Source organism: Bufo gargarizans, chromosome 1, assembly GCF_014858855.1.
Source record: "Bufo gargarizans isolate SCDJY-AF-19 chromosome 1, ASM1485885v1, whole genome shotgun sequence".
NCBI lineage: Eukaryota > Metazoa > Chordata > Amphibia > Anura > Bufonidae > Bufo > Bufo gargarizans.
The window spans coordinates 537,678,203-537,702,873 of record NC_058080.1 but is presented as its reverse complement, the minus strand read 5'-3'; the positions used below and the strand labels follow the sequence as shown (position 1 = coordinate 537,702,873).

The 24,671-nt window shown below is 42.1% G+C and overlaps 1 protein-coding gene across 1 annotated transcript in view; it reads right to left on the bottom strand.

Annotated features, from left to right (window-relative positions):
* The window catches only part of SLC5A1 (solute carrier family 5 member 1), a 65,112-nt gene that overhangs the window by 26,790 nt on the left and 13,651 nt on the right, over positions 1-24,671 (bottom strand). The window contains exon 3 of the mRNA XM_044289541.1: positions 1,043-1,147. Within this exon, the coding sequence (XP_044145476.1) occupies positions 1,043-1,147 (105 nt within the window). The remainder of the gene's footprint in view (positions 1-1,042; positions 1,148-24,671) is intronic.

The window sequence follows — 24,671 nt, the reverse complement described above, 5'->3', positions numbered from 1 at the left end:
AGAACCTGCCCTGCCGGGTTATTGCACTGTAAGGTGACATGCACACGACAGTAAGCATGTTGTGATCCAGAAACCGCGGATCCGCAAAATACAGAAGTGGTCCATGTGCATCCCATACTTTCCTGTCCTGCACATCCGGCCCTATTGTAAAAAGGTCTATTCTTGTCCATAAAACAGACAAGAAATTAGACATGTTCTATTTTTTTTGTGGGACAGACACACAGGCCGCACAGGTGCAGACAGCACATGGATGTTCACCTTCGCTATTCTACAAAAAAAAAAAAAAAAAAAAAGGCTCTCTGAGGCTTCTTTTGGGTAGAATATACCTTGTTGAGAGACGTGCCCCTACCATGCACTCGAAGACAGACTGAGAGGGGGCGCATTCACAGACTGAGAAGCAGGATGGTCATTAAGAGGAATTTCCTGCCATCTAGGCCCTGGTGACCTGGCTGTTAGTAGGTGTTTGTAGCAGTGGTTACATGATGGCACACATTGCGAACAGGCTCCAGACAGCCCAGAAAGACCACCAGTAGAGAGGATCATTTGATCCACCAACAGGCACAAGCAGCTCCCACAGTTTCCTTGTTCACCATCATTATACACCCCTGTCTTTGCCCAGACCATTTGCATCACAGTGGCTCAGTGGTTAGCACAGGTGCCTCGCAGCGCTGGGGTCCCAAGGTTGAATCTGACCAAGGACAGTGTTTGTGTAGGTTTCCTCCTGGTACTCTGGTTTCCTCCAACACTCCAAAGACATACAGATAGAGAACTTAGGTTGTGAGCCCTATTGGGGACAGCCTTATTCACACAGTCAGTATTCGGTCAGTGATTTCCATCAGTGATTTTGAGCCAAAACCAGGTGCAGCTCTAAGCACACAAGTGCAGATCTTTCCACTATACCTTATGTCTGTGGAGGCTCCAATCCTGGCTTTGGCTTACAATCACTGATGGAAATCACTGACTAAACAACAATGACTTGTGAATCAGTGGCATTATAGTGCGGTATTACAGGCAATAGTATCATTGTAATGCAAAATCTTACATTCCATTCGAAGCCTCCAATGACAATCCCACCAGCAGCTGCTGTGCCCGCCAGGCCAACAAAGTGGCCACTTCCAATGTTACTGGCAAAAAGAGATGCTCCAATCTGAAAGGTAAAAGAAACAGGGGTTAATTAATTACCAGTTGCAGATAGGGGGGATGTCTTAGCTGCTGAATCACGTTAGCTTGGTAGCGGGTTACCAGGGCCACCATTAGTGGTGTACAGGTTGAATACTACAAAAATGGTAGCATTAAACAGATATGATGTAAAATGCAATAGCAGAGCACACAGTTCAGTCATTACATCTTAGAGTTACGGGTGTATTAGACTGACAGACTTTCTGGAAGATGATCGCTAACAAGCGTTCCTATGAATGCTAGCGATCATCTAGCAGTCTAATGCTTTGTCCAAATGCCTGATGAACAAGCAAATGCTTGTTCATCGGGCAATTCTGATTTTTAAGCATGCTTAAAAATCACAATGGTACTGGCGGCAGATCCCACTGTATAATAGCGATCTGCCGTCTGCACACTGCTGCCCCTGCAAAGCAATCGCTCCTCCCCATGCCACAGAGGACATTGCTGATTTTCTGCATGTAATAGCAGCAGTGTCTTCCACTAGCTATCTGACGATTGCCGGAAGGGAACACTTCCCTCCTAACAATCGTCTGTGGCATCGGGTTGTCTACACCGTTTACTTTCACAGGGTTTGGGGCCCCATGAATTTGCCTGACAATTGTCATGTTAATATATCAAGATGCCGGCAGATAAGACAGATTGTATGATTCATCATCTCAGGAACGATGTGTCATTGGGAATTCGTTTTTAATGTTGGCAGCCATGCTTGGCAGAATATACAGGTGGTGGTGCCATAGGCACTGTGTTTGAACATAAACTGATGTAGGAATTCTAACCTGATGTACATAAAATTCTGCATGGAAAATCAAGTGCTTAATAAGATCAAAAGATCAGGTAGCAAAATAGAACACTAAGGACAGAAATTTCAAAGGGGTTGTCCCATTAAGGTAACTTATCCCCTATCGAAAGGATTAGGAGAATGGGGGCCCATGTTTCCCCATTTGAATGGAGCAGCAGTCGTGCATGAGTGATGCCACTCAATTCAGTTCTTTCGGGCTGCTGGAATAGCCAAGCACTTGTATTTGGCTATCTCGGTCAGTCTTACAGAGTTAAATAGAACAGGGTTACTGAAAGGGAGTAATTGCTATGACATTATACTATTACTTGACATGTTCTGATTTATTGTATTTGTATACATAATAGCATTATATGGACAGTTTAGGGTTAACACCTTGGCTCATGCTGTTAGGTTGCCAGGTGATGGACCGGAGTCCATGGAGGATCAGTGAGGATCTACATTTTCGAGCTCCTGAAAGCTAGGCCTGTGCTCAGAGAACCTTTATCTTTGAGACTTCTATAGTCAAGGAAGCAACTTAATAATCAAAAGTGGTCCACGGAGAAGAAAATGAGAAGGTTCAGAATCGACAGGGCTGTGCATTGGAGTCAGACAGCAAGGTATTATGCACGTTTATGGCAGACACCTTACTGTTGTCAAAGGGAACATTGCTAATGTGACCTTCCACACTTGGAAATGGTTTGGTCAGCCATATCTTAAATCTGCACTCCTCAGCCCGAGAATCTGCAGAAGCATTTATCAGGAACCTCATTGTATGCCTAAGGTTCTGCAGAGAGACTTTAGAGAGACAGAGAGCGTACTACAACCTCCATCATTGCTGTTGTCTATATGCTGCTATTGGGGAAGGATTGCACTGTATTATCTGCTTTGGAACTGTGCCTTGTTAATACTGGATGAACTACTACTCCTATTCTATACTTTAGTAAACAGAGATTTAATTATTGATACCAGCTGGCCAGGTTAGTGCCATAGCACCTGCTCTCCAGCCTTGCACCACAACCAACATCAACGGCCCCCCTTCCACCACCAGGCAGGAGCCCCAATACCAGGGTATGCCCTGAGGAAAGACAGTGTGCATTCTCTCCATGCATTCAAATAGAGAGCATGGGCCCTGGGACCCCCACCAATCAGACATTTATTCCCTATGCTGTGGATAAGGGATTTGCCTTAATGGGACAACTCTTTCAAGCTACATTGGGTACATTTGTTAATCTCCTGCACCAGAAATGTGGTGCCAAAAAGTCACACGTTTTCTCACAAAGCCATTTTTGCACAAAAATGCACAACTTTCTGTGATTTTATGTCACTCACTTCATTTATAAAAAGTAGGTGGGGAAGTGGGTGGTGCTAGCCATGCTAATGAGGTGTAAGCCAGATTTGCCAATTGTGACTTTTAAAAAAGTAGCAAAATTTTTTTGCAATCTTGCTCCAGTACAGAGGTGTTAGAGTGGGATATCTAGATAAACGTGATATCTTTAAGTTGATCAAATAACCTGCAATGTTTGATAAATTTGTAGCATATCACACTAAAGCAGACTGAAAACATTCCCCTTATGATAAATGTAACCATACATATTTTTCTTATATAAAAAAACATTAATATTAACATACCATGTTTACCAGGTTGCCACTGCAGCCAATCACTGGACTTGAAACTGGACTTGAAACTGGACAACCCCTCCTAATTTCAACGCTTTCGACATGGATTTGTTTTATATATCAGATTACAAAAACTGCATCACTTTAGAATTTTTTTTATGTCTTTTGTATAATATGGTCAAGAATCCTGTTGAACTGTTGCAAAAAAAAAAAAAAAGGTAGAATATGGTGCCTCACAGAGGCGCTATACAAGGGCACACAAAAAACTAGAGGTCCAGGGATCCATATGGACTCCAAGCTTTGTGAACATGCCAATGAATTTGTCATGGCATTTTTTGAAAAAAGATTCTGGTTACACCTAAATTTCATGTCATCCCTCTGACTTCTGTCTGCTGAGCAATTACTATTCTATAAAACAATACCATCCATCTGAAATAATATACCAGGTTCTATAAAATAATATACTTTGCACAGCAATTTGTGGACATTATTTCCATTCTCTGATGTTTTTGCAATATTATTTTTCTAATCATGTGTTTTTATTTATTTTGTAAATAAACTTGATATTTTATCTTATGTTGTACCCTTTTGCTCCTTTGGGGAGGGTTTTTCTGTAGGTTATTTAGTATATTCCAGAACTCTCGGGTTATTGTATTGACTCTTTTTTGTTTCTATAAAATAATATGCCAGGTTCAATGAAATTAGATGTAAACATACTAGCCCACAGTACATGGCTCCATGTGCCATATCTCATATTGCCACCTGTGTGCTCTTTACAAAAAGAAATGACTGGGAGTTACTTTTGATGAGATCACAGTGAAGAAAGTAAGTAGCATGGCATGCACGTTACTCCACACACGTCTTACTGTTTTGTAATCTTACATATTCAGTGTGGTTGTAAAAATCATGGTCACTGAACTCAGCTGTATCTTTCAGCTTATATTACAAATAAGCCATAATGTAACATTTACATATCTTTAATTACCCCATTTACTGTAACGTCTCACTCATCACATAGGATGACACAACATGATGTTCACAACCTTAAAGGGAATGTGTCATCAGAAAATGACTTATTATTTAAATCACATTTTTATGTGTAACATATTTTTAAAGAATTTTTGGTGATGTTATCTTACATTTTCCATGTCAATATCTATATTTAAACAAAAAATTCTGCAGTTTTTCCACTGGCCACTAAGCCTAATAATAGGCGCCACTTCTCGTTCTGTTCAGATCACTTTACTGTACACAGAGATTATATCATTACAGTCTTTACAATAAGTGATTGTCAAAGCTTCTCTATTCTTTGTACAATGACCTCTGCACAGATACCATGCTGTTAAGAACAGCTCAGACAAGATGGCCGCCCCCATAATCATGTTCGGAAAATAGATAAAATAATTTGTAATCAGAAAATGAAAACATATTAGAAAAATGGCATATGTATTGCTGTCTCGTTTTAACTGGCAATTTTTTTTTGTTGTTGACACATTATGTTTAAATCACGTTTTTAAGTTTAACATATTTTAAATAATTTTTGATGATGTTATTTTTAAAGGGGTTTTCCGAAACTTTAATACTGATGACCTATCCTCTGGAGAGGTCATCCATATGTGATCGGTGGGGGTCTGAGCCCAAGGAGCCGCAGCCTTCTTCAGTTTTTCCTAGGCCGAGTGACAGCACATTCATTGTTCACTTGGCCTAGGAGCAGCTCAGCCCCATTGAAGTGAAAGAGACTGAGCTACGATACCAAGCACAGTTGCTGTACAATGTATGGCACTGTGCTTAGTGAGCACGGAGAAGGCCACAGCCAGGGTTGCCAACCATCCAGATATTCTGGACTGTCCATAAAAAGTCCATGAAAAAAAATAGATGTGTCTGTGACTTTTTGAGGCTGGTGGTACTTGACCAGATTATTTTGGTGATAATTATAATCATTTTACAGCTCACAGTAAATGCTGGTAATGACTTCCTATCAGTATACTGAGCTATAGACATGTATTACTTAGAATCTTTATCATTCATTATGGTTTTCCAATTTGGCCATAAAAAATGTTGGCGTCTGTGTTTTTGGTATAATTTATCCAGAAAAAATAAATTCTGATTGGCAACCCTGCCCGGCACTCACAGGAGCACCCGTGCCTTCTCAAACAGCTGATTAGAGGCGGTCCCGGGTGTCAGACCCCCACTGACCAGATACTGATGACCTATCCTGAGGATAGGTCATCAATACAAAAGCCCTGGAAAACCCCCAAATTTGGTAGATTTCACACTAGTCATTAAGCCTTTTAATAGGCGCCACTTCTTTGGTTGTACAGATCACTTTATTGCAGTTACCTGCTTATCTGTCATTCTAATGATATGTAATGATATCACCTCTGTGTATAGATAAGACAGGATCTTCCATTCACAATAAATGATTGTCAATGCTTATCTATTCTTTCCTTGTACAATGACCTCTGCACAGAACATGCCTAGAAATCTCTCCCATAGAAGTCAATTAGGTCACCTCCTGACCATTGTGTCTATGGACCAATGGGCTGCTGTAAAGCAATTTTCATAATGCTTTCTACATGCTGTTAAAGGGAACCTATCACTATGAAAATGCAATGTAAGCTATAGAGCAGGAGGAGCTGAGCAGATTGATGTATAGGAAAAGATTCTCTATAACTTGTATTTCATTCATTTATTTGCTGGTCCTATCTGTGACTGACGGCCTTCCCTCTATGACTGTACATACACAGATAGATGCCAATCACTGATAGGACCGTCTCCTTGACTTCAAAGCCAGGACTGAGCAGGAATATAAATGAATGAAATACAAGTTAGTGCGCATTCACACGACAGTAGTGTTTTGTGAATCCGCAAATTGGGGATCCGCAAAACATAGATACCGGCCATGTTCTTTCTGCAATTTGCAGACCGCACATGTCCGCAACTATAATAGAAAATGCCTATAATACCTAGAATAGGACATGCTCTGTATTTGAAATGACAATTGAGGGGGGTCTTGACAATAAAATCTTGGTCCTCCTCCTAGGTGGGCCCTTCTGATTTCATGCCCCAAATCACCCACTTCCCCTATAGGCAAGCCCCTGTCAGAAGGTTTATTTAGCTCTAGCTGATCCCTATATACATTCACCTACTATACATCTGCACTCCTGGTCCTTTAGATGGGGGCGACATTATATCATCAACAGAATACAATAGGGATATACAAAGGAACATGGAGGTTGGGGAGGTGAGAGACCTGAGAGCTGCCTGGAGAGATTTCATGTCATCCTGTACTTCACAGGAAGTCACCAACCGGAGAGACCGAGCTCCTGTTTACAGATTAGAGGAAGGTGTCAGACTTGAGATCACATGACCAGATTTCCAAAATGAAAAGGTTCAAGAATTAGGGTGTAACAAATTACACAGCTAGAATACTAGTGGTGAGCTATAGAGCTGTGATTAGTATATGTAAAATAAAAAATAAAAACAGGAGTGCTTTTTTTAGATACAGTTTTTCTGTAGCAATCAGCACAGAGAGATAAAACGACTGTAGAGATAGGTAATCCATTGTTTAGTTTACTGCTGCTGTGAGGGAAAGTTGTTATTCATTAGTAAAATAGTAGACAAGAAGATTTAGGATAACAATATGACAACTCTATTGTTCTGGCTCATATGATGTCAACACTGTCCACCTTGTTGAGTAGAAAACCCACATATTAGACAATGATCACATACAGTATAATATTGTCTAGTGGAATCAATGCCCTGATGCTACCCCCATCTATTATCTAAATGAATCTGACTTCTGAGGTAAGATGTAAAGGGGGGAAGTAGGAGAGATATAAGAAATTTGTTCACATCGTTCCTTGTTTTAACATCCGTACAGACAGTAGCATACATGCCAATAGTCTACATTTTTGCTGGACTGCCCTGCTTATCCATTCTAATTTGCATTAAAAAGAGAGTATCTGGACAAATTGGTGGGCATCAGTGACCCATGATGCAGGGTTTAAATGTTGGCAAGCATGTAGTGGTGATAGCATTTAACATGGAAAATATTAACGGCAAAGTTGGACCTGATCTATTTCGCATTAGAAGAGTTCAAAAAGGCAATGTGAGCATGGGCGTAACTAGCAGGGTAGCAGGCATTGCAGCTGCTATGGGGTACCAATAACTAAGGGGGGCATCTCCACTCAGACATAGGTGCAGCTTGTGATGAATGTGGCCAATGAAGAGTGCATTACTTTTTGCATTATTTCTGTGCTGCAACATCACTAATTCATTTCTGTACATCACCATGTGCATTATCATACTATTGTGATATCACTGTAAGCCTTCTAGCTGTACTGTGACATCACTGTGCACATTATGTCTGTGTATGTTATCCCACCATTGTGACATCACTGTGTGCATTAGGAAAACCAAGATAATCATATGCTTCTCATATTCATGCTACTGAAGGTGGTTATGGTGGTGTGGGGCCCCATTCTAAGTTTTGCCCATAGGTCCTTGTTACGCCCCTAACTGTAAGCATTCCATGCTAGCTGTAAAATAACCAGGAAGTATTAGTTACAAATTTACTGACCCGAATTAAACGCGTGCGTTTTCGCTGTGTACCATAAGAATTACTGTATAATACGTAACAGGGATTTTACCGTAACGTTTATATCATTTTGTCAAAGGAACTTTAAACTGTGCTTCTGCAAGTGGACTCCTGACCAATTTCTAATCAATAAGGTCCGTTGTCTTGGTTGCAGCTAACAAACACCATAGCTTGGCAAAAGTGCACCAGGATACTACAGTTTTGCATAAGCGTGACGGTTTTGGGCTGCGATAATTGCTGCTAACAACCCAAATCTGGTTTCCGCGAGTTCACCTTGAATAGTCTGAAATCAAAATTAAAGTGAATGGGGCTGAGCTGCCCACAGCTCATGGCAAAAATAGGAGAGCGGATTTGTAAGGATTGTGTCACTGCTATACTTACTATATGAAAATGAGAAGCTCTTTGTGCAAAGTAATAGCAGTAATGCAATTCAGATTTATCCATGTTTCCAGTATTTGCATGTGTGTTGCTGCACATAGTGTTCTTTGCCTTTGCATTGCAGCCGTGGTAGTGTGCGCCTGTACGTTATTACATATTGGTTGGAGGTGCTGACAGTGAGCAGAATCAGGGAGGGTTCTGTAAGACTTACGAAACATGGAATACCTGATATTGTTCCTTCTGTACTGTTGGCTTGTTACTTTACACAGATGGTGGGGTCATAGGACAAGCTTTTATGTAATTTTACAGCCCATGCTACACTAGTGACCTTATCTTAAACCCTGTTTTATTACTTGTATAGCTCTCATTATTAACATGCCCTATATAGTATAAATACTTCGCAGCATCCCTACATGCACGTTATAAACGGTATAGCCACACGCTGCGTTTCATGTACATTTAGTTGCAGATTTCAGTTGCAACTTTGACCATGGGTATTACCCACTGAAGTGCAATACTTGAAATCCACTGTGGATTTGTAAATCTGAAGCATGTCTACAGGGGCGGCCTGGGAACTTAAAGTGGCCCTGAAAAAGATACTAAAAGTGGCCCTGTTTTGTAGTCGTGTCCAAATTGGTGGGAGGCAGGGCCAGCAATACCATATTATGGCACATTATACCACCCCAGCAGAGCCAAGTACCACAGTCCTTCACAAAATACTGGCAGCAGCACCAAATACATCCCCAAATCTTCCACTGTCCTGCCCGGAGAAGGGCTCTGTCGGCCCCTGCTTGTCTAGAACCTGCTGCCAGTTTTAGATTTCTTTCTGCAGCCAATTGGACACTGTGCTTTCTAATGTTGTATGGCACAACCATACATACAACATGCATGTTACTGGGGGATTCAAGTCTAATAACTGTGAGATGAACAACTATGCATCCAACATTACTATTCAGCTGTATGTACTCTGGCTGGTGCTATGTGTGTACTACAGCTGGTATGGGTAACATGGCTGGCTCTGTTATCAAACCTATGTTGTACTATTAGTAACTAGGAAATTCCTTCCAACAAAATGGCCACCTTTACTGTCTAGACCAAAGTTATATACGCTAAACCCAGTCCCCTCCTCCTTATAGGGGTTGTGCAGCCAGCACATATTGATGACCCTATCCTCTGGATAGGAGGGTTCTGACTCCTGCCACCAATCGCCGATTGTACGAGCACTGCTTCCTCTTCAATATTACACTGTGCATTGCCTGGGACGTCTCAATGGCGCAGTGTAACTACAATGACTTGTTTAATTCACTTGTATGGGAAGATGACGCTGCAAGCGAGACGACACAAAGCGTAATCTTGAAGAGAAAGCAGTGCTTGTATGAGCTCCACTCCCCATGTCCATTGGAGGCCTGATGATGCCTATGGTCCTGAATCAGCAAATATAAACAGATCCAAGTACAATATGGTGATCGAGTAATGATAAATACTGGTCCATCCAAGGAGAAAGAACGGACATATGTGAAACCATAGATAGGGGTACATTAATAACATAATTATCGGAGAGTCAAGTCAAGGCGAGTGAGGAACGGATCAGTCAAGGGACCTCTAATTCTCTCCAAATCTTAACCTATTGCATGATGTCCAATACTTTTTGAATATTGTGTCTGATTGTTTAGCTGCTTAGTGATTATTACTGGACCGTGGAGAGAAAGATATGGCTCGCACATCCACATGCCATGCATTGATCTATTGCTTCTCATGAGACACTTTGTATACGTTTAGATCACAGCCAGTTAGTGATCATGTATATTATGATTTAGACCTCAGGAGATGTTGTAACCAGACTAGTGATTAAATACAGACTTTGTAATTATGATCCATCTGTAGTATGTAATAGGCTACAGTCATGACTATTCTTTAATATTATACCCCAGGGGTATGAATCATTACCTAGGTATAGCAATGGAATCATTACTATATAAACCGACTCTTAAGAATTTATATATGTAAAGATCTATGTAGATGGGGCTATTAGTCCTAAGCAGGGCCGGTTCTAGGTGAAATGGGGCCCTGGGGCGGAAAACAATAAGGGCCCCCCCCCCCACATAACACTTGCTGACCAGGGCGGGCTAGTACACTGGCACGGGTGAGATGGTGCCTGGGATGGATCGGATCCAGTTTAATCAACCAACCAACCTAACAGTAACTGCCCCCCCCCCCCCCAAATGCACATTTCTCCAGTCCAACTGTCCAAACAGAACCAGGACGGGCTAGTATACTGGCACTGGGATGGGTGAGATGGTGCCTGGGATGGATCCGATCTAGTTTAATCAACCAACCTACCAGACTGGGATGGATCCCGATCCAGTTTAATCAACCAACCAGTTACTAGTAGGTTGGTTGATTAAACTGGATCGGATCCATCCCAGGCACCATCTCACCCATCCCAGTGCTAGTATACTAGCCCGCCCTGGTTCTGTTTGGACAGTTGGACTGGAGAAATGTGCATGGGGGGGGGGAGGTGCCAGTTACTGTTAGGTTGGTTGTTTAAACTGGGTCGGATCCATCCCAGGCACCATCTCACCCGTCCCAGTGCCAGTATACTAGCCCCGCCTGCCCTGGTTCTGTTTGGAGTCAGTTGGACTGGAGAAATGTGCATTTGAAGGGGGGGGCAGTTACTGGTAGTACCAGTAACTGCCCCCCCCCCCCCCCAAATGCACATTTCTCTAGTCCAACTGACTCCAAACACAAACAGAACCAGGGCCGCAGGGCCGGCCAGTAGTACACTGGGATGGCCCGGCTGGGTGAGATGGTGCCTGGGACTAAGTAAGTCAGTGAGTGGGAAACTGGGAATGGATGGATGGATCATGGATCCGATCCAGTTTAATTAACAACAAAACAATATAACCAATGAACCTACCAGACAGAGACAGTAACTGTAACTGGTCTGTGATGACTGACTTCTGTAGACTGGACTTGGATTCTTGGAAGAAGTTGGAACTTCAGTGGAAGTTTGGAACTTGGCTGGGGGCTGCCTGCCTTCTGACTGTAGGCGGCGAGCCTTCCCTGGCGCTGCTGGCAGAGTCAGACTGGGCTGTGGCTGGCTGGCTGCCAATGGCGCTTGCTTTGCTTGCTCCTTCAATCCAAGTTCTCTGCTCTGTGCCTGCCTTGCCTGTGCCGTACATGCTGCTGCTCCAGTCTCGAATCTCTTAAAGAGACAAGCAGCGCAGGCACAGCGGCCGCCGGCGCCCGGGGGGGCCCCTCCACTCCAGACTCCAGCGCAGTTTTAATTACATTACTGCGGCGCGGCGCCATCTCCAGACAGGACCGCCGGGGCCACCCAGCGGCACACAATAGAATTATAGATATAGTAGTAGTTGCGGCCGGGCCGGCGCTGGGGGCCCCTAAGGAGTCGGGGCCCGGGGGCAATTGCCCCCCTTGCCTCTATGGTAGCGCCGGCCCTGGTCCTAAGTATGGTAAAAATAATAAAGATAATACAACCCATAATGGAAAACCAAATGGGGGGCATGTGTGACTAATGTGCCTGAGCGGTACCCTGCAGATAGTATATATAGATCTTTGCTTAGCGGTTTGCATTTCCTGGATGTGTTTGACTTGGAGGGGCGGGAGGGGCCCATACTGTTTTACTATGGGACCCTATGACTCATTAGTTGCTTTTGTTCCTGTCAATCTGTCACTAAAAAAAAGTTCAGAAGTTCCAGAAATGTAAGGAAGAAAAGGTCTTTAAGATATGCACTAATCTGATCTTCAGCCAGATAAATAACTAATCTTAATAACAGGTATTAAGAACACAATCATCTGAAATCATTAACCATGTACATTTTCACCTCTTATCCACAACAGCAACTAAAGTGTGGACTTTAAACATTTCAGGAGTAAGTCCCAATCTCCTTTCTGTAAATCCCATTGAGTATAAGGACTCAACACATAAGAACAGCAGATTTCTTGCAGATATTTTTGCTACTGTTCCATATAGATTCATGGCTATTGTAAAAGTCCATGCCCAAGTTGCATAAACGACTACATTTACATGTATGGGACGCATTTAGGTCACTGCACAAATCTAAGCCGACCATACACATGCAATAGGTTTTGACTGGCAATTATTTCTGTAGACACCATGCATGTTTATTTCAGTAGGGAAGGAGGTTATAAGACTTAGCAGCTGGATAACTCTGATAGAAGCTTTGTACCCCAACGTATGCTGGCACGCCTCAATACACATGATATTACTGGTTAATTCTGGGTTTGGGTGACTGTTCTCTTGTATGTAAAGTTTAAAGGGGTTGCTCAAAGTTTTCCCCTATCTACAGGAAAGGGAATAAGTATCTGGTCAGTGGGGGTTCAGCTACTGAGATTCCCCCAATCATAACAATGAGGGTCCCAAGCCCCCCAAAATGAATGGAGCAGTGGTTAGGCATGCACATTTCCACTGCATTCATTCTCCATATGACTGCCAGACATAGCTGAGCACTGTATCCTGTGTTTAAATCATGGGACAAACCGTTTAACACTCTCACTGACAAGCTTTCTGACTGTTTCCCTTGATAACCAGTTAATCCAGCTGTGGGATATGATATAGGCTGCAACACAGGATCAATGCAAAATGAGTTAAGCCAAGTATTGACAAAGTGACTCAACATTTATATATAAATATAGCACCATTTATTCCATGGTGCTGTCATGGGCGGACTGGGAACTTAAACCCCAATGTTGTAGGCGGGTCCAAATTGACAAAAGGCAGGGCTAACACAAGTAGGCAGGGACAGTAATACCATAAAATACCGCCCCAGCAGAGCCAAATACCACAGTGCAACTCAATAAACTGCCCCAGCAGCAGTAAAAGCCACAGTGCAACACAAAATACCTCCAAAATAACCCTTTGTGCTGGCCAGCACCAGCTGCCACGTTCTGTCCTCCTACACCAGGCACCTGAAGATGGCAATACAGTTGACTTCAAGAATCAAGATGCACCCGTGGTCGCCAGCCAGGTACACAACTACATGACACCCTCAGCGTTAATTAACTCTGGGAGCTACAGATCATTACTTACCAGAGTGGCAACCGTGAGAAGGGCTCTGGTGGACCCCTGGGCATTGGCCCTCCAGGAAATTTTCCTGTAGAGTCTATGGCCAATCTGCCCCTGGTGCTGTACGTATGAACAAAGTATAATAATACAGAAACAAGTACAATAAGTAAGAACCAAATGAGTTACAAACAGGTACAGAAGGAGATAAGACCCTTCCAGCAAGGGCTTACAATCCAAAATGAATGAGGGAAGAAGACAGTAGGTGAGAGTAAAGCTGCTTATGTGGCAGTATAATGGCAGCAAGGTTACTGTAGGTTGTCGGCTTGTCTGGAGAGGTGGGTTTTTAGGTTTCTTTTGAAGGTTTCTATGGTAGGTGAGAGTCTGATGTGATGTGGTATGGATAATATGGAGAATGCATGGGAGAAATCTTGGAGGTAACTGTGAACTGCAGATAAGAAGAGAGGAGGGAACAAGGTCTTATGACCAGAAGTATGGGAAGGTACGAGAAGATCAGGTCAAAGATGTGAGGAGCGGACAGGTTTTAGACAGCCTTGTATACCATAGTTATTGTTTTGTACTGGATTTCCTGGGGAGCTAGTGAAAGGATTAGCAGAGAGGAGAGGCGATAGGAGAATTTTGCAGGAGTCTAGGAAAGTAGTCCATGGTACGAATTTTAGGCCACTGCACAAATCAAAGGCTGGCAGATTTACACACTGTTAGCATTTTCTCAATCATAAGGTAGTCGTCTGGAATGGTTTTCCAACAGTCTTAAAGAAGTTCCCTGAGCACTTGTTGGCTGCTTTTCTTTAACTCTGCAGTCCATCTCATCCCAAACTATCTCAATTTGGTTAAGGTCGGGTAATTGTGGAGGCCATGCCATCTAACACAGCACTCCATCACTCTTCTTCTTGGACAAAAATATCTTACATATCCTAGAGATGTGTTTGGGATCATTGTCCCATTGTCCTGTTGAAAAACAATTGATGGTCTCATTCAAACTAGGCGAGATGGCATGTTGCTGGAAATTGCTTCGGAAGCCATGCTGTAAAGCACCCCCAAATCATCATACCTTCTCCTCCATGCTTAACGTTTGGAATGGACATGTAGAAACTATCCGCTCACTTTTTTTGTGTCTCACAAAGACATGAGGGTTGATTCATCAGACCAAAGTACACTTCCACTGGTCTAATCTCCATTCATTTTGTTTTAGAACACACAACTGATGGTTTACAACATATTGCGTAGGTAAGACATTCCACAAATTACCTCTTAAAGAAGCATTCCCCCAAAAATATTTGTTTGGCTTATTAGAAAGATACATGATACAAACTGTAGTGAAGATAATCTTCTTTCCGGTGACTGTATTTGAAAGTTATAGCCTCCCTTCTGAACCTCAGTTGTGTCATGTGACTAACTTTGATTTCCAGCTGACACTGGACAGGAAGTCAGTTACTTCTCTATTCATTCCTATGAGACTGACATTGAGGCTCCCATAGGAATACAGAGAGAAACTGGCTTCCTGTCCACACAAAAAACAGTGTTTGGAGAGTCAGGCTAAATGCACATGATCAGGATTGCGTGCGGATTTGCGTGCGGAAAATCCGCACCGTACGTCATGTACATTGTATTCTATGAGAATTTGAAATTGTCAATGCACACAATGCTGATTTTTTCCGCACGGATTTTGACCTGCGGTGCGGATTTTAAAATCAGCATGTCAATTTATTTATTTTTCCTGACCGGATTTTCTTCATTCACTTAGTAAAATCTGCATGCGGAAAATCCGCACACAAATCCGCACCAATTGATGCGGATTTACTGCACAGATTTGCCTGCGAACACCTGCGGATTTAAGTGCATATTCTCCGCACATGAATCCTGAACATGTGCATGTACCCTCAGGGTGTTGTTCACAGCTGTGGGAGTGCTTCTTTAAACAATACATACATTGAAGGAGACTACCTCATGAAGCTGATTGAGAGAATGACAAAAGTGTGCAAAACTGTCATTAAAACAAAAGGGTTTAACAGTTTTCTGTTTACTATTTAATTCAATATTTGTTCCTTCGTCATTTTTATGTCTTCAATAGGAATCTACAATGTAGGAAATAAAAAAAGTTCCTGCATTATATGAGAAATTCGGCATTTCCGTTGTTCTGCTCCTATAACAGAAAAAAAGAATGCTGATGTGAAAGTGCCCTAACATAAAAAAACTGAATAAAATAAATATATATCATTTTCTGAGGACACATTCCCCTCAAGAGGAAATAAGGCTGAAAAATACAACATAATAAGATTTATTTAAAAAATAATTAACTTCCTGATTAACTAGTATTTTATCCATTTTCACACTGCTTGGCTTCTTTTTTTTTATTGCAAGACTAGGATTAGACATACACCTCGAAGTAAAGAGTCAGACATTGCTTTTAAAATAAGGGAAGGACAAGAAGGTGATGCTTAAATAAACATGAGAGTGCGTGAGAAAACTCTGACTCTGACTATTAGGCAATTATAAATAATCTTATTCATTGCATGGGGGAGAATGTGATTCCATTTGGTTAATGAAAAAGTGGTTCATCAGGTATAGGAGTTGTGAAAGACACAGTGATAGTTATTATGTAACCTGTAGTTAGACAACAGCAGCTTTCTGTTTCCCATTGTTGACACACCGACTTTACGGGCTGTGTGTGGTATTACAGCTCACCCCTATTCACCTTAGTTGCAACACCATTTACTTGAATGGAACTGGAGGAAGGCTGTGGCGCAAAACAGCTGTTGTCTGTTCTTCTATTATGTATCCACTGGGCTGGTCTACTTTAAAGGGACACTGACAGGCCCAATAACCATAATTAGCTGTACATATCCATGCACAGGTCTCCTAATGTGCATTAAGTATCCCCCCTGTCCACATTATGAATACAGTTAACTCACGTTTTATTACCTGAACTAATCGCTGTTCTTTCAGCCCAAGGGGCGGGTTTTCAGCTTCTCTTGCGCCCAGCCAGCATCAGCCCAACCGCCGTTTTTGAAGCGCCGCCCAGCTCATCAATATTCACTTAGCTGGGCGGCTTCTGCAGTCCCCGACCTTCCGAGATCCGGCGCATGCCCAATAGAAAGCTATGGGTGCCGGGCGCATGCGCAGAAGCTGAAAGCGAGTCCGATGCCCATAGCTTTCTATTGGGCATGCGCCAGATCTCGGAAGGTCGGGGACTGCAGAAGCCGCCCAGCTAAGTGAATATTGATGAGCTGGGCGGTTGGGCTGATGCTGGCTGGGCGCAAGAGAAGCTGAAACCCCGCCCCTTGGGCAGAAAGAACAGCGATTAGTTCAGGTTATAAAACGTGAGTCTGCAGTATTCATAATGTGGACAGGGGGGATACTTATATGTTTTTAATGCACATTAGAAGACCTGTACATGCATATGTACAGCTAATTATGGTTATTGGGCCTGTCAGTGTCCCTTTAACCCTTTCAGGAACAAGCCATTTTTCACCTTTCTGCCCAGTCCATTTTTAGCAAATCTGACCAGTGTCACTTTATGTGGTAAAAACTTTAAAATGCTTTTACTTATCCAGGCCATTCAGAGGCTGTTTTCTCGTCACATATTGTACTTCATGACAGTGATAAAATTGAGTCAAAATTTTATTTTTTTTATTTATAAAAAAATGTATTTGTCTTGCACTGTTGAACATAAGTATTTGAACACCTGAGAAACAGCAAGAATTCTGGCTCTCAAAGACCTGTTACTGTGCCTTTAAAAAGTCCACCTCTACTCCACTCATTAATCTAACTTAGTAGCACCTGTCTGAGCTCTTTAAAGACACCGGTCCACCCCACAGTCAGATGCCAACAACTACCATGGGCAAGACCAAAGAGCTGTCAAACGACACCAGAGACAAAACTGTGGCCCTCCACAAGGTTGGAAAGGGCTACGGGGCAATTGCCAAGCAGCTTGGTGAAAATAGATCAACTGTTGGAGCAATTTTTAAAAAATGGAAGAGGCTAAAGACGACTGTCAGTCTCCCTCGGACTGGGGCTCCATGCAAGATCTCACCTCGTGGGGTATCACTGATGATAGGAAAGGTGATGAATCAGCCCAGAACTACAAGGAAGGAGCTGGTAAATGACATGAAGAGAGCTGGGACCACAGTTTTAAAGGTCACTGTCGGTAGAACACTACGCCATCATGGTTTCAAATCATGCATTGCACAGAAGGTTCCCCTGCTCAAGTCATTACATGTCTAGGCCCGTCTGAAGTTTTCCTATGACCATCTGGATGATCCAGAGGAGGCATGAGAAAAAGTCATGTGGTCAGATGAAACCAAAGTAGAACTTTTTGGTCTAAACTTCACTCGTCGAGTTTAGAGGAAAAAGAAGGATGAGTTGCATCCCAAGAACGCCATCCCTACTGTGAAGCATGGGGGGTGGTAACATCATGCTTTGGGGATGCTTTTATGTAAAGGGGACAGGACGACTGCACTGTATTAAGGAGAGGATGAATGGGGCCATTTATTGTGAGATTTTGAGCAACAACCTCCTTCCCTCAGTCAGAGCATTGAAGATGGGTCGTGGCTGGGTCTTCCAACATGACAACGACCCGAAGCACACAGCCAGGATAACCAAGGAGTGGCTCCGTCAGAAGCATATCAAGGTTCTGGAGTGGCCTAGCCAGTCACCAGACCTAAATCCAATAGAACATCTTTACCATCAATAAGTTTTTATGGAGTTTTACAAAAAAATAAAAAAAATTACACATGTCCAGATACATCAAGGTATCATGTATCAGTAAATGTAAAACATAGAACATACAGGCCTGATGTAGTATCGGGACAGCAACTCAGAAAGTGGGTGGGGGGTAAAGAGGATACAGGTTTCAAAGAGTACAAGTCCAGAATTGATATTAAAGCACATATTATAGGAATGCACAGTTATAAGATACAATCTGGGATAGGTGAGACATATGAACTTGATAGCCAAGGAATCCATTGGTTATGTGCAAATATTCTGGATTGTGATGTTGGGGAAAAAACTATTTGTATTGCATATGTTGGTTGATAATCTGGCATAAAATTGAGGGAGTGATATTTTGTTTCCAATGATGGGCTATGACTGTACGCGTAGCAGTTAAGATGTGTGCTATTACCCATCTTTTCTCATATTGGACGATGGCCAAGCCTATACATAGAATAGCTAATTCAGGTAATAAGGTGAAGGACTCATCCAACACCTCTGATATCAGTGCAGCAGAATGATTCCACAAAAGTACCACCTTTTTACACTAACACCACATGTGGGCTGGGGTTCCTTTATACCCGCACCCTCTCCAATAGAACATCTTTAGAGGGAGCTGAAACGCCGTGTTGCTCAGCCACAGCCCCAAAACCTGACAGATCTAGATGAGATCTGTGTGGAGGAGTGGGCCAAAATCCCTGTTGAAGTGTGTGCAAACCTGGTCAAGAACTACAGGAAACGTTTGACTTCTGTAATTGCAAACAAAGCCTTCTGTACCAAATATTAACACTGCGTTTCTCAGGTGTTCAAATACTTATGTTCAGAAGTGCAAGACAAATACATTCTTTAAAAATCATACAATGTGATTTCCAGATTTTTTTTTATTTATTCTGTCTATTTATTCTGTCTCTCAGAGTGGGAATGCACCTACAATGTGAATTTCAGACCCCTCTATGATTTCTATGTGGGATAACTTGCAAAATCGCAGGGTGTTCAAATACTTCTGTTCCTCACTGTATGTCTACTTCATGTTTGGATAATTTTGTGAATGCCATTTTATTTTTTGGGGACGTAAGAAGGCATAGGGTGGGTTCACAATAGCGTTAGGGATTCCGTTATGGCTTTCTGTTATAACATGGTTATAATGGAAAATAATGGAATACCCAGACAGAATGCAAAAAACGGAAGCCTTTCTTTAAAAGGCATTCCGTTTGCTTTCTGTCCTAATAGAAGTCTATGGGAAAGCATAACGGATCAGTCTGGGTTCCGTTATGCAAGACGGACTTTGTTTTCTGTCTTGCATAACGGGACCCAGGCAGATCAGTTTTGATTCCCATAGACTTCTATTAGGACGGAAAGCAAACGGAATGCCTTTTAAAGGCTTCAGTTTTGCATTCCGTCATAATACAAGTCTATAGGCAGAAGAATGGATCCATCCTTCCATCTTATGGATTCCGTTATTTTCCGTTATAACCATGTTATACCGGAAGGCCATAACGGAATCCCTAACGCTAATGCGAACCCACCCTTAGAAGTTTAGAAGCAAATCAAAACGCACTTTTTAAGGACTAGTTCAGGTCTTAAGTCACTTTGCGAGGCTTATAGAAACCACCCAAAAATGACCCCATTTTAGAAACTTCACCCCTTAAGGTATTCAAAACTGATTTTACAAACTTTGTTAACCCTTTAGATGTTCCACAAGAAATAATGGAAAATGGAGATGAAATCTCTGAATTTCACTTTTTGGGCAGATTTTCCATTTTAATCAATTTTTTTCCAGTTACAAAGCAAGGGTTACCAGCCAAACAAAACTCAATATTTATGGCCCTGATTCTGTAGTTTACAGAAACACGCCATATGTGGTTGTAAACTGCTATACGGGCACACGGCATTGCGCAGAAGGAAAGCAACGCCATATGGTTTTTGGAAAGCAGATTTCACTGGGATAATTTTAAGGTGCCATGTCACATTTGAAGACCCCCTGATGCACCCCTAGAGTAGAAACTCAAAAAAGTTACCCCATTTTGGAAACAACAGGATAAGGTGGCAGTTTTGTTGGTAGTATTTTAGGGTGCATATGATTTTTGGTTGCTCTATAAAACAGCAAATAACAAAAAATTGCTGTTTTGGCACAGTTTTAATTTTTTGTTATTTACATTGTTCATCTGACAGGTTAGATCATGTGCTATTTTTATAGAGCAGGTTGTTACAGATGCGACAATACCAAATATGACTAAAATTTTTATTTTAGTGTCTCCATATTCTGAAAGCCATAGTTTTTTTTATTTTTTGGGCGACTGTCTTATGTAGGGGCTCATTTCTTTTGGTATGAGATGACAGTTTAATTGGTACTATTTTAGGGTGCATATGACTTTTTGGTCGCTTGCTATTACACTTTTTGTGATGTAAGGTGACAAAAAATAGCTTTTTTTACACCGTTTTTATTTTATTTTTTTAACGATGTTTACCTCAGGGGTTAGGTCATGTAACATTTTTATAGAGCAGGTCGTTACGGATGTGGCAATACCTAATATGTATACTTTTTTTTATTTATGTAAGCTTTACATAATGATATCATTTTTACACAAAAAAAATCATGTTTTAGTGTCTCCATAGTCTGAGAGCCATAGTTTTTACAGTTTTTGGGCGATTGTCTTAGGTAGGGTATCATTTTTGCAGGATGAGATGACGGTTTGATTGGCACTATTTTGGGGTGCATATGACTTTTTGATTGCTTGCTATTACACCTCTTGTGATGTAAGGTGACAAAAAAATGGCTTTTTTAACAGTGTTCACCCGAGGGGTTAGGTTATGTGGTATTTTTATAGAGCAGGTTGTCACGGATGCGGCGATACCTAATATGTCTACTTTTTTTATTTTGTTTACATTTAACACAGTAAAAGTATTATTATTTTTTTAAAATCATGTTTTAGTGTCTCCATAGTCTGAGAGCCATAGTTTTTATATTTTGGGGGCGATTGTCTTAGGTAGGGACTCATTTTTTTCGGGATGAGGTGACAGCTAGATTGGTTCTATTTTGGGAGGCATATTCCTTTTTGATTGCTTGGTGTTGCACTTTTAGTGATGTAAGGTGCCAAAATTATTTTTCTTTTGCACTGTTTTTATTTTATTTTTTTGACGGTGTTCACCTGAGGGGTTAGGTCATGTGATATTTTTATAGAGCTGGTTCATACGGACGCGGCGATACCTAATATGTCTACTTTTCTTTTCTTTATTTTGGGAAAAGGACGCTTTTTTTTTTACTTGAATTATTTTTTTTCTGTACTTTTTTTACACTTTATATTTTGCCCTACTCTGGGACTTCAACTTTTGGGCATCTTATCTCCTTTACAATGCATCACAATACTTCTGTATTGTGATGCATTGGATGTAAGTATATTACCAGTGTAATACACTTACAGCCTGCTTGCCTGTGAGATCCAGGGGGCTGGATCTCACAGGCTCTCCCGGCAGGCAGCCACGATGCCTAAGGAAGGCATCAGACTGCCTTCCCTGCCATCGGATCCCCATCTGATGGCCATCGGATCCCCATCACAGCAGCGCGGGCACTCTATCACCGCCCCGCACACGTCTGAAGTCCGCTTGACCGTGGCTGTGCAGGGGTTAATGCACCGGCATCGGTGATTTCACCGATGCCGGCACATACAGCAGGGGTCCAGCGATCAGTGAGTGCTGGACCCCTGCCACAGATCGGGCGGGCGCAGCTCCTGCACCCACCCGATCAGCGTGCCGTACATGTCACACCCAATTGCGGGGTTCATGTACAGCGCTGGGCGTTAAGGGGTTAATTGATGGAATGAAAAAAGAGTTTATGGGCTTGTGAGTGCTACGGCTTCAACTCTTTTGCCTTTATTTTTATTGTTACTGATCACCGAATATGTGGGGAGTTTTCTGAGGAAGGATATTGGGAGTTGTAGTCACAGAACAGTTGGAGCACCAGAGGTTGCTGTTCTCTGTGCTAGAACGTCACTGTTTTAGGAAAAATAATGTTCTAATCCTGGAAAATATCTATAAGAATGTGAAAATCTATTAAAAACTTTTTTAATATTAACAGTGTGATGAGATACTGTAAGATGAGATATTGTATGATCACTTGAAGATACAGGTCTAAAGGCTGAGGCTGTACTACTGAGAATTCTTGGTAAAACAAAAGAAATCTGAAGAAGACATCTTTCAAATTTACTGTAAGTCAGGAGCAGCATTGTAAGAATGACTTTAGAAGGCTTCAGATCACCAGATACTGTATATCCATGTCTGCCAACAATGGCAATAAGTAAATAATATAGATAGATTAATCAATAGTTAGATAGATAGATGGACCACGCTGGATGGTGGAAGCTCGTGAGTAGTGCTCCTGCCCCCAAGCCTCTATTTAGCCCTATTTCAGCACACTAACATGAAGGGATGGTAAAAAATACAGCCTAAAAGCAACCTAGAGAACTCGGCTGCATCATCGGGCGAAATCATACCTCAGAATAAAATGGAGAAGTTCCTTATCAGACAGTCGCAGCAGCAAGTGACGCGCGCGCTCCCATGATGGCACCCCAGCTAAAAGACTCGCAGCATACACTCCCTGAGAACCGAGCGGCGGGCCCCGACACAGCTGCTCCATCTGCCATGAGGTGAGCGATCCAGCTATACTTACCAGGCATTACCTAGATGAGGCTCTCCAGAAAGCTTTAGCCCCTATTGCTGCGGACCTTACAGTTATTAAATCAGAGGTGCACCATATTGGAGAGAGAGTCGAAATCCTGGAGCACAACCAGGACTCTTTGCTCACATTTAATACGGCTGTCAGAACCACCCTGGACACGCATCGTACAGCGATCAATAACTCCTTACTGTTGCTGGAAGACCAGGAGAACAGGAGCCGTAGGAGGAACATAAGAATTAGAAACCTCCCAGAAGCGACAGATAAAGAGGACTTATTTACACTTATGCAAGAGCTGTTCTCAACTTTACCAGGCTATGTCGTGCAGAGCTCATTGTAATTGAAAGGGTGCACAGGGCATTACGCCCAAAACCTCCCCCTTCCGACAACCCTAGAGACATAATATGCAGCCTATTAAGCTTCTGCGACACCGAAGCCATATTGCAAAAATCTAGAGCCATGGGTGAGGTTCAGCTGTTGGGAACCAAAATTCAGATCTACCAAGACCTTGCCACCTCAACCCTCCAGAAAAGGAGGATCTCAAAGGCCCTTACAGACCTCCTGCTCTCTTCTAAGATCATATATCGATGGCTTTTTCCTTTTGGCCTCCTTATCACATCTGGAAACAGACTCCCCCCCCTTCCAAGTGCCACCGGTATGGTCTAAAGTGCAGAAGCAGAAGAACAGACGACGCAACGGTCCCTCTCAGATGGATTCCAATGACTAAACACCGTCCCTTTCTTCTGGGATGATATCCCCTACTTACATTTTACTCTGAAAAGCTCTTGTATTTTACTCTGCTATGTGAGCTCTTCTCTGCTATGGGAGCGAATGCTCTCTTTTTCTCTCCCTTCCCATCTCCTCCTTCCTTTCCCCCTTTCCCTCAACTCCCTTTCATCTTCTCCTACAAACACGTGAGTTTAATGTTTTTCTGCTAAATTGCAAACCTTAGTATGTCCTTAGTCAGGTTAGTTCTTTTGCTCAATCATAATGCCCAACGGGCTTTACTAATGGATGCTTGGGCAGATCAGGCAATACACGTGTTAGTGTACTCCCCCACTCAGTTAACCCTAGGTGGAGTTCTATTGACTCCTTGAGGAGCCCTCTTACATTCTAGCTGGTTGAATATGTTCTTTTCAGTTAGTTTTTTGTTCTTACTGTTAGATCATAGAGCAAAAGTTCTAAAAAAAGTTCATCATTATGTTATAGAACGAGCACTGTTGCATATCAACTTGTCATAATTGTTCTTGATTTCTTCTACATCGATACAATGTAAACAGTCTCTTATTTTATTATAAAAACTAATAAAAAGAGAATTGAAAAGATCATAGAGCATATGGTAAACAATCATGCCCGCCTTAGATGTATCTCAGATGGCTGCCTTAAAACTGAATGTGGCTTCCTTTAACGTGAATGGGTGCAATAGCCCTATTAAGAGAAGTCGTATTTTTCAGATTCTGAAGAAAGAAAGGATACAAATCGCAATGTTACAGGAGACACATCTAAAAAAAGGCCATATACCAAACCTTTCGCACTCTATATTTCAAGCATGGTATCATTCCTTTTATGACCTTACCTCAACTAGGGGTGTCAGCATTGGGATGCATAAAAGTGTGCCTTTTTCTGCCTTGGCGGAAGTTGCGGATCCTGAGGGGAGGTATTTACTTTTAAA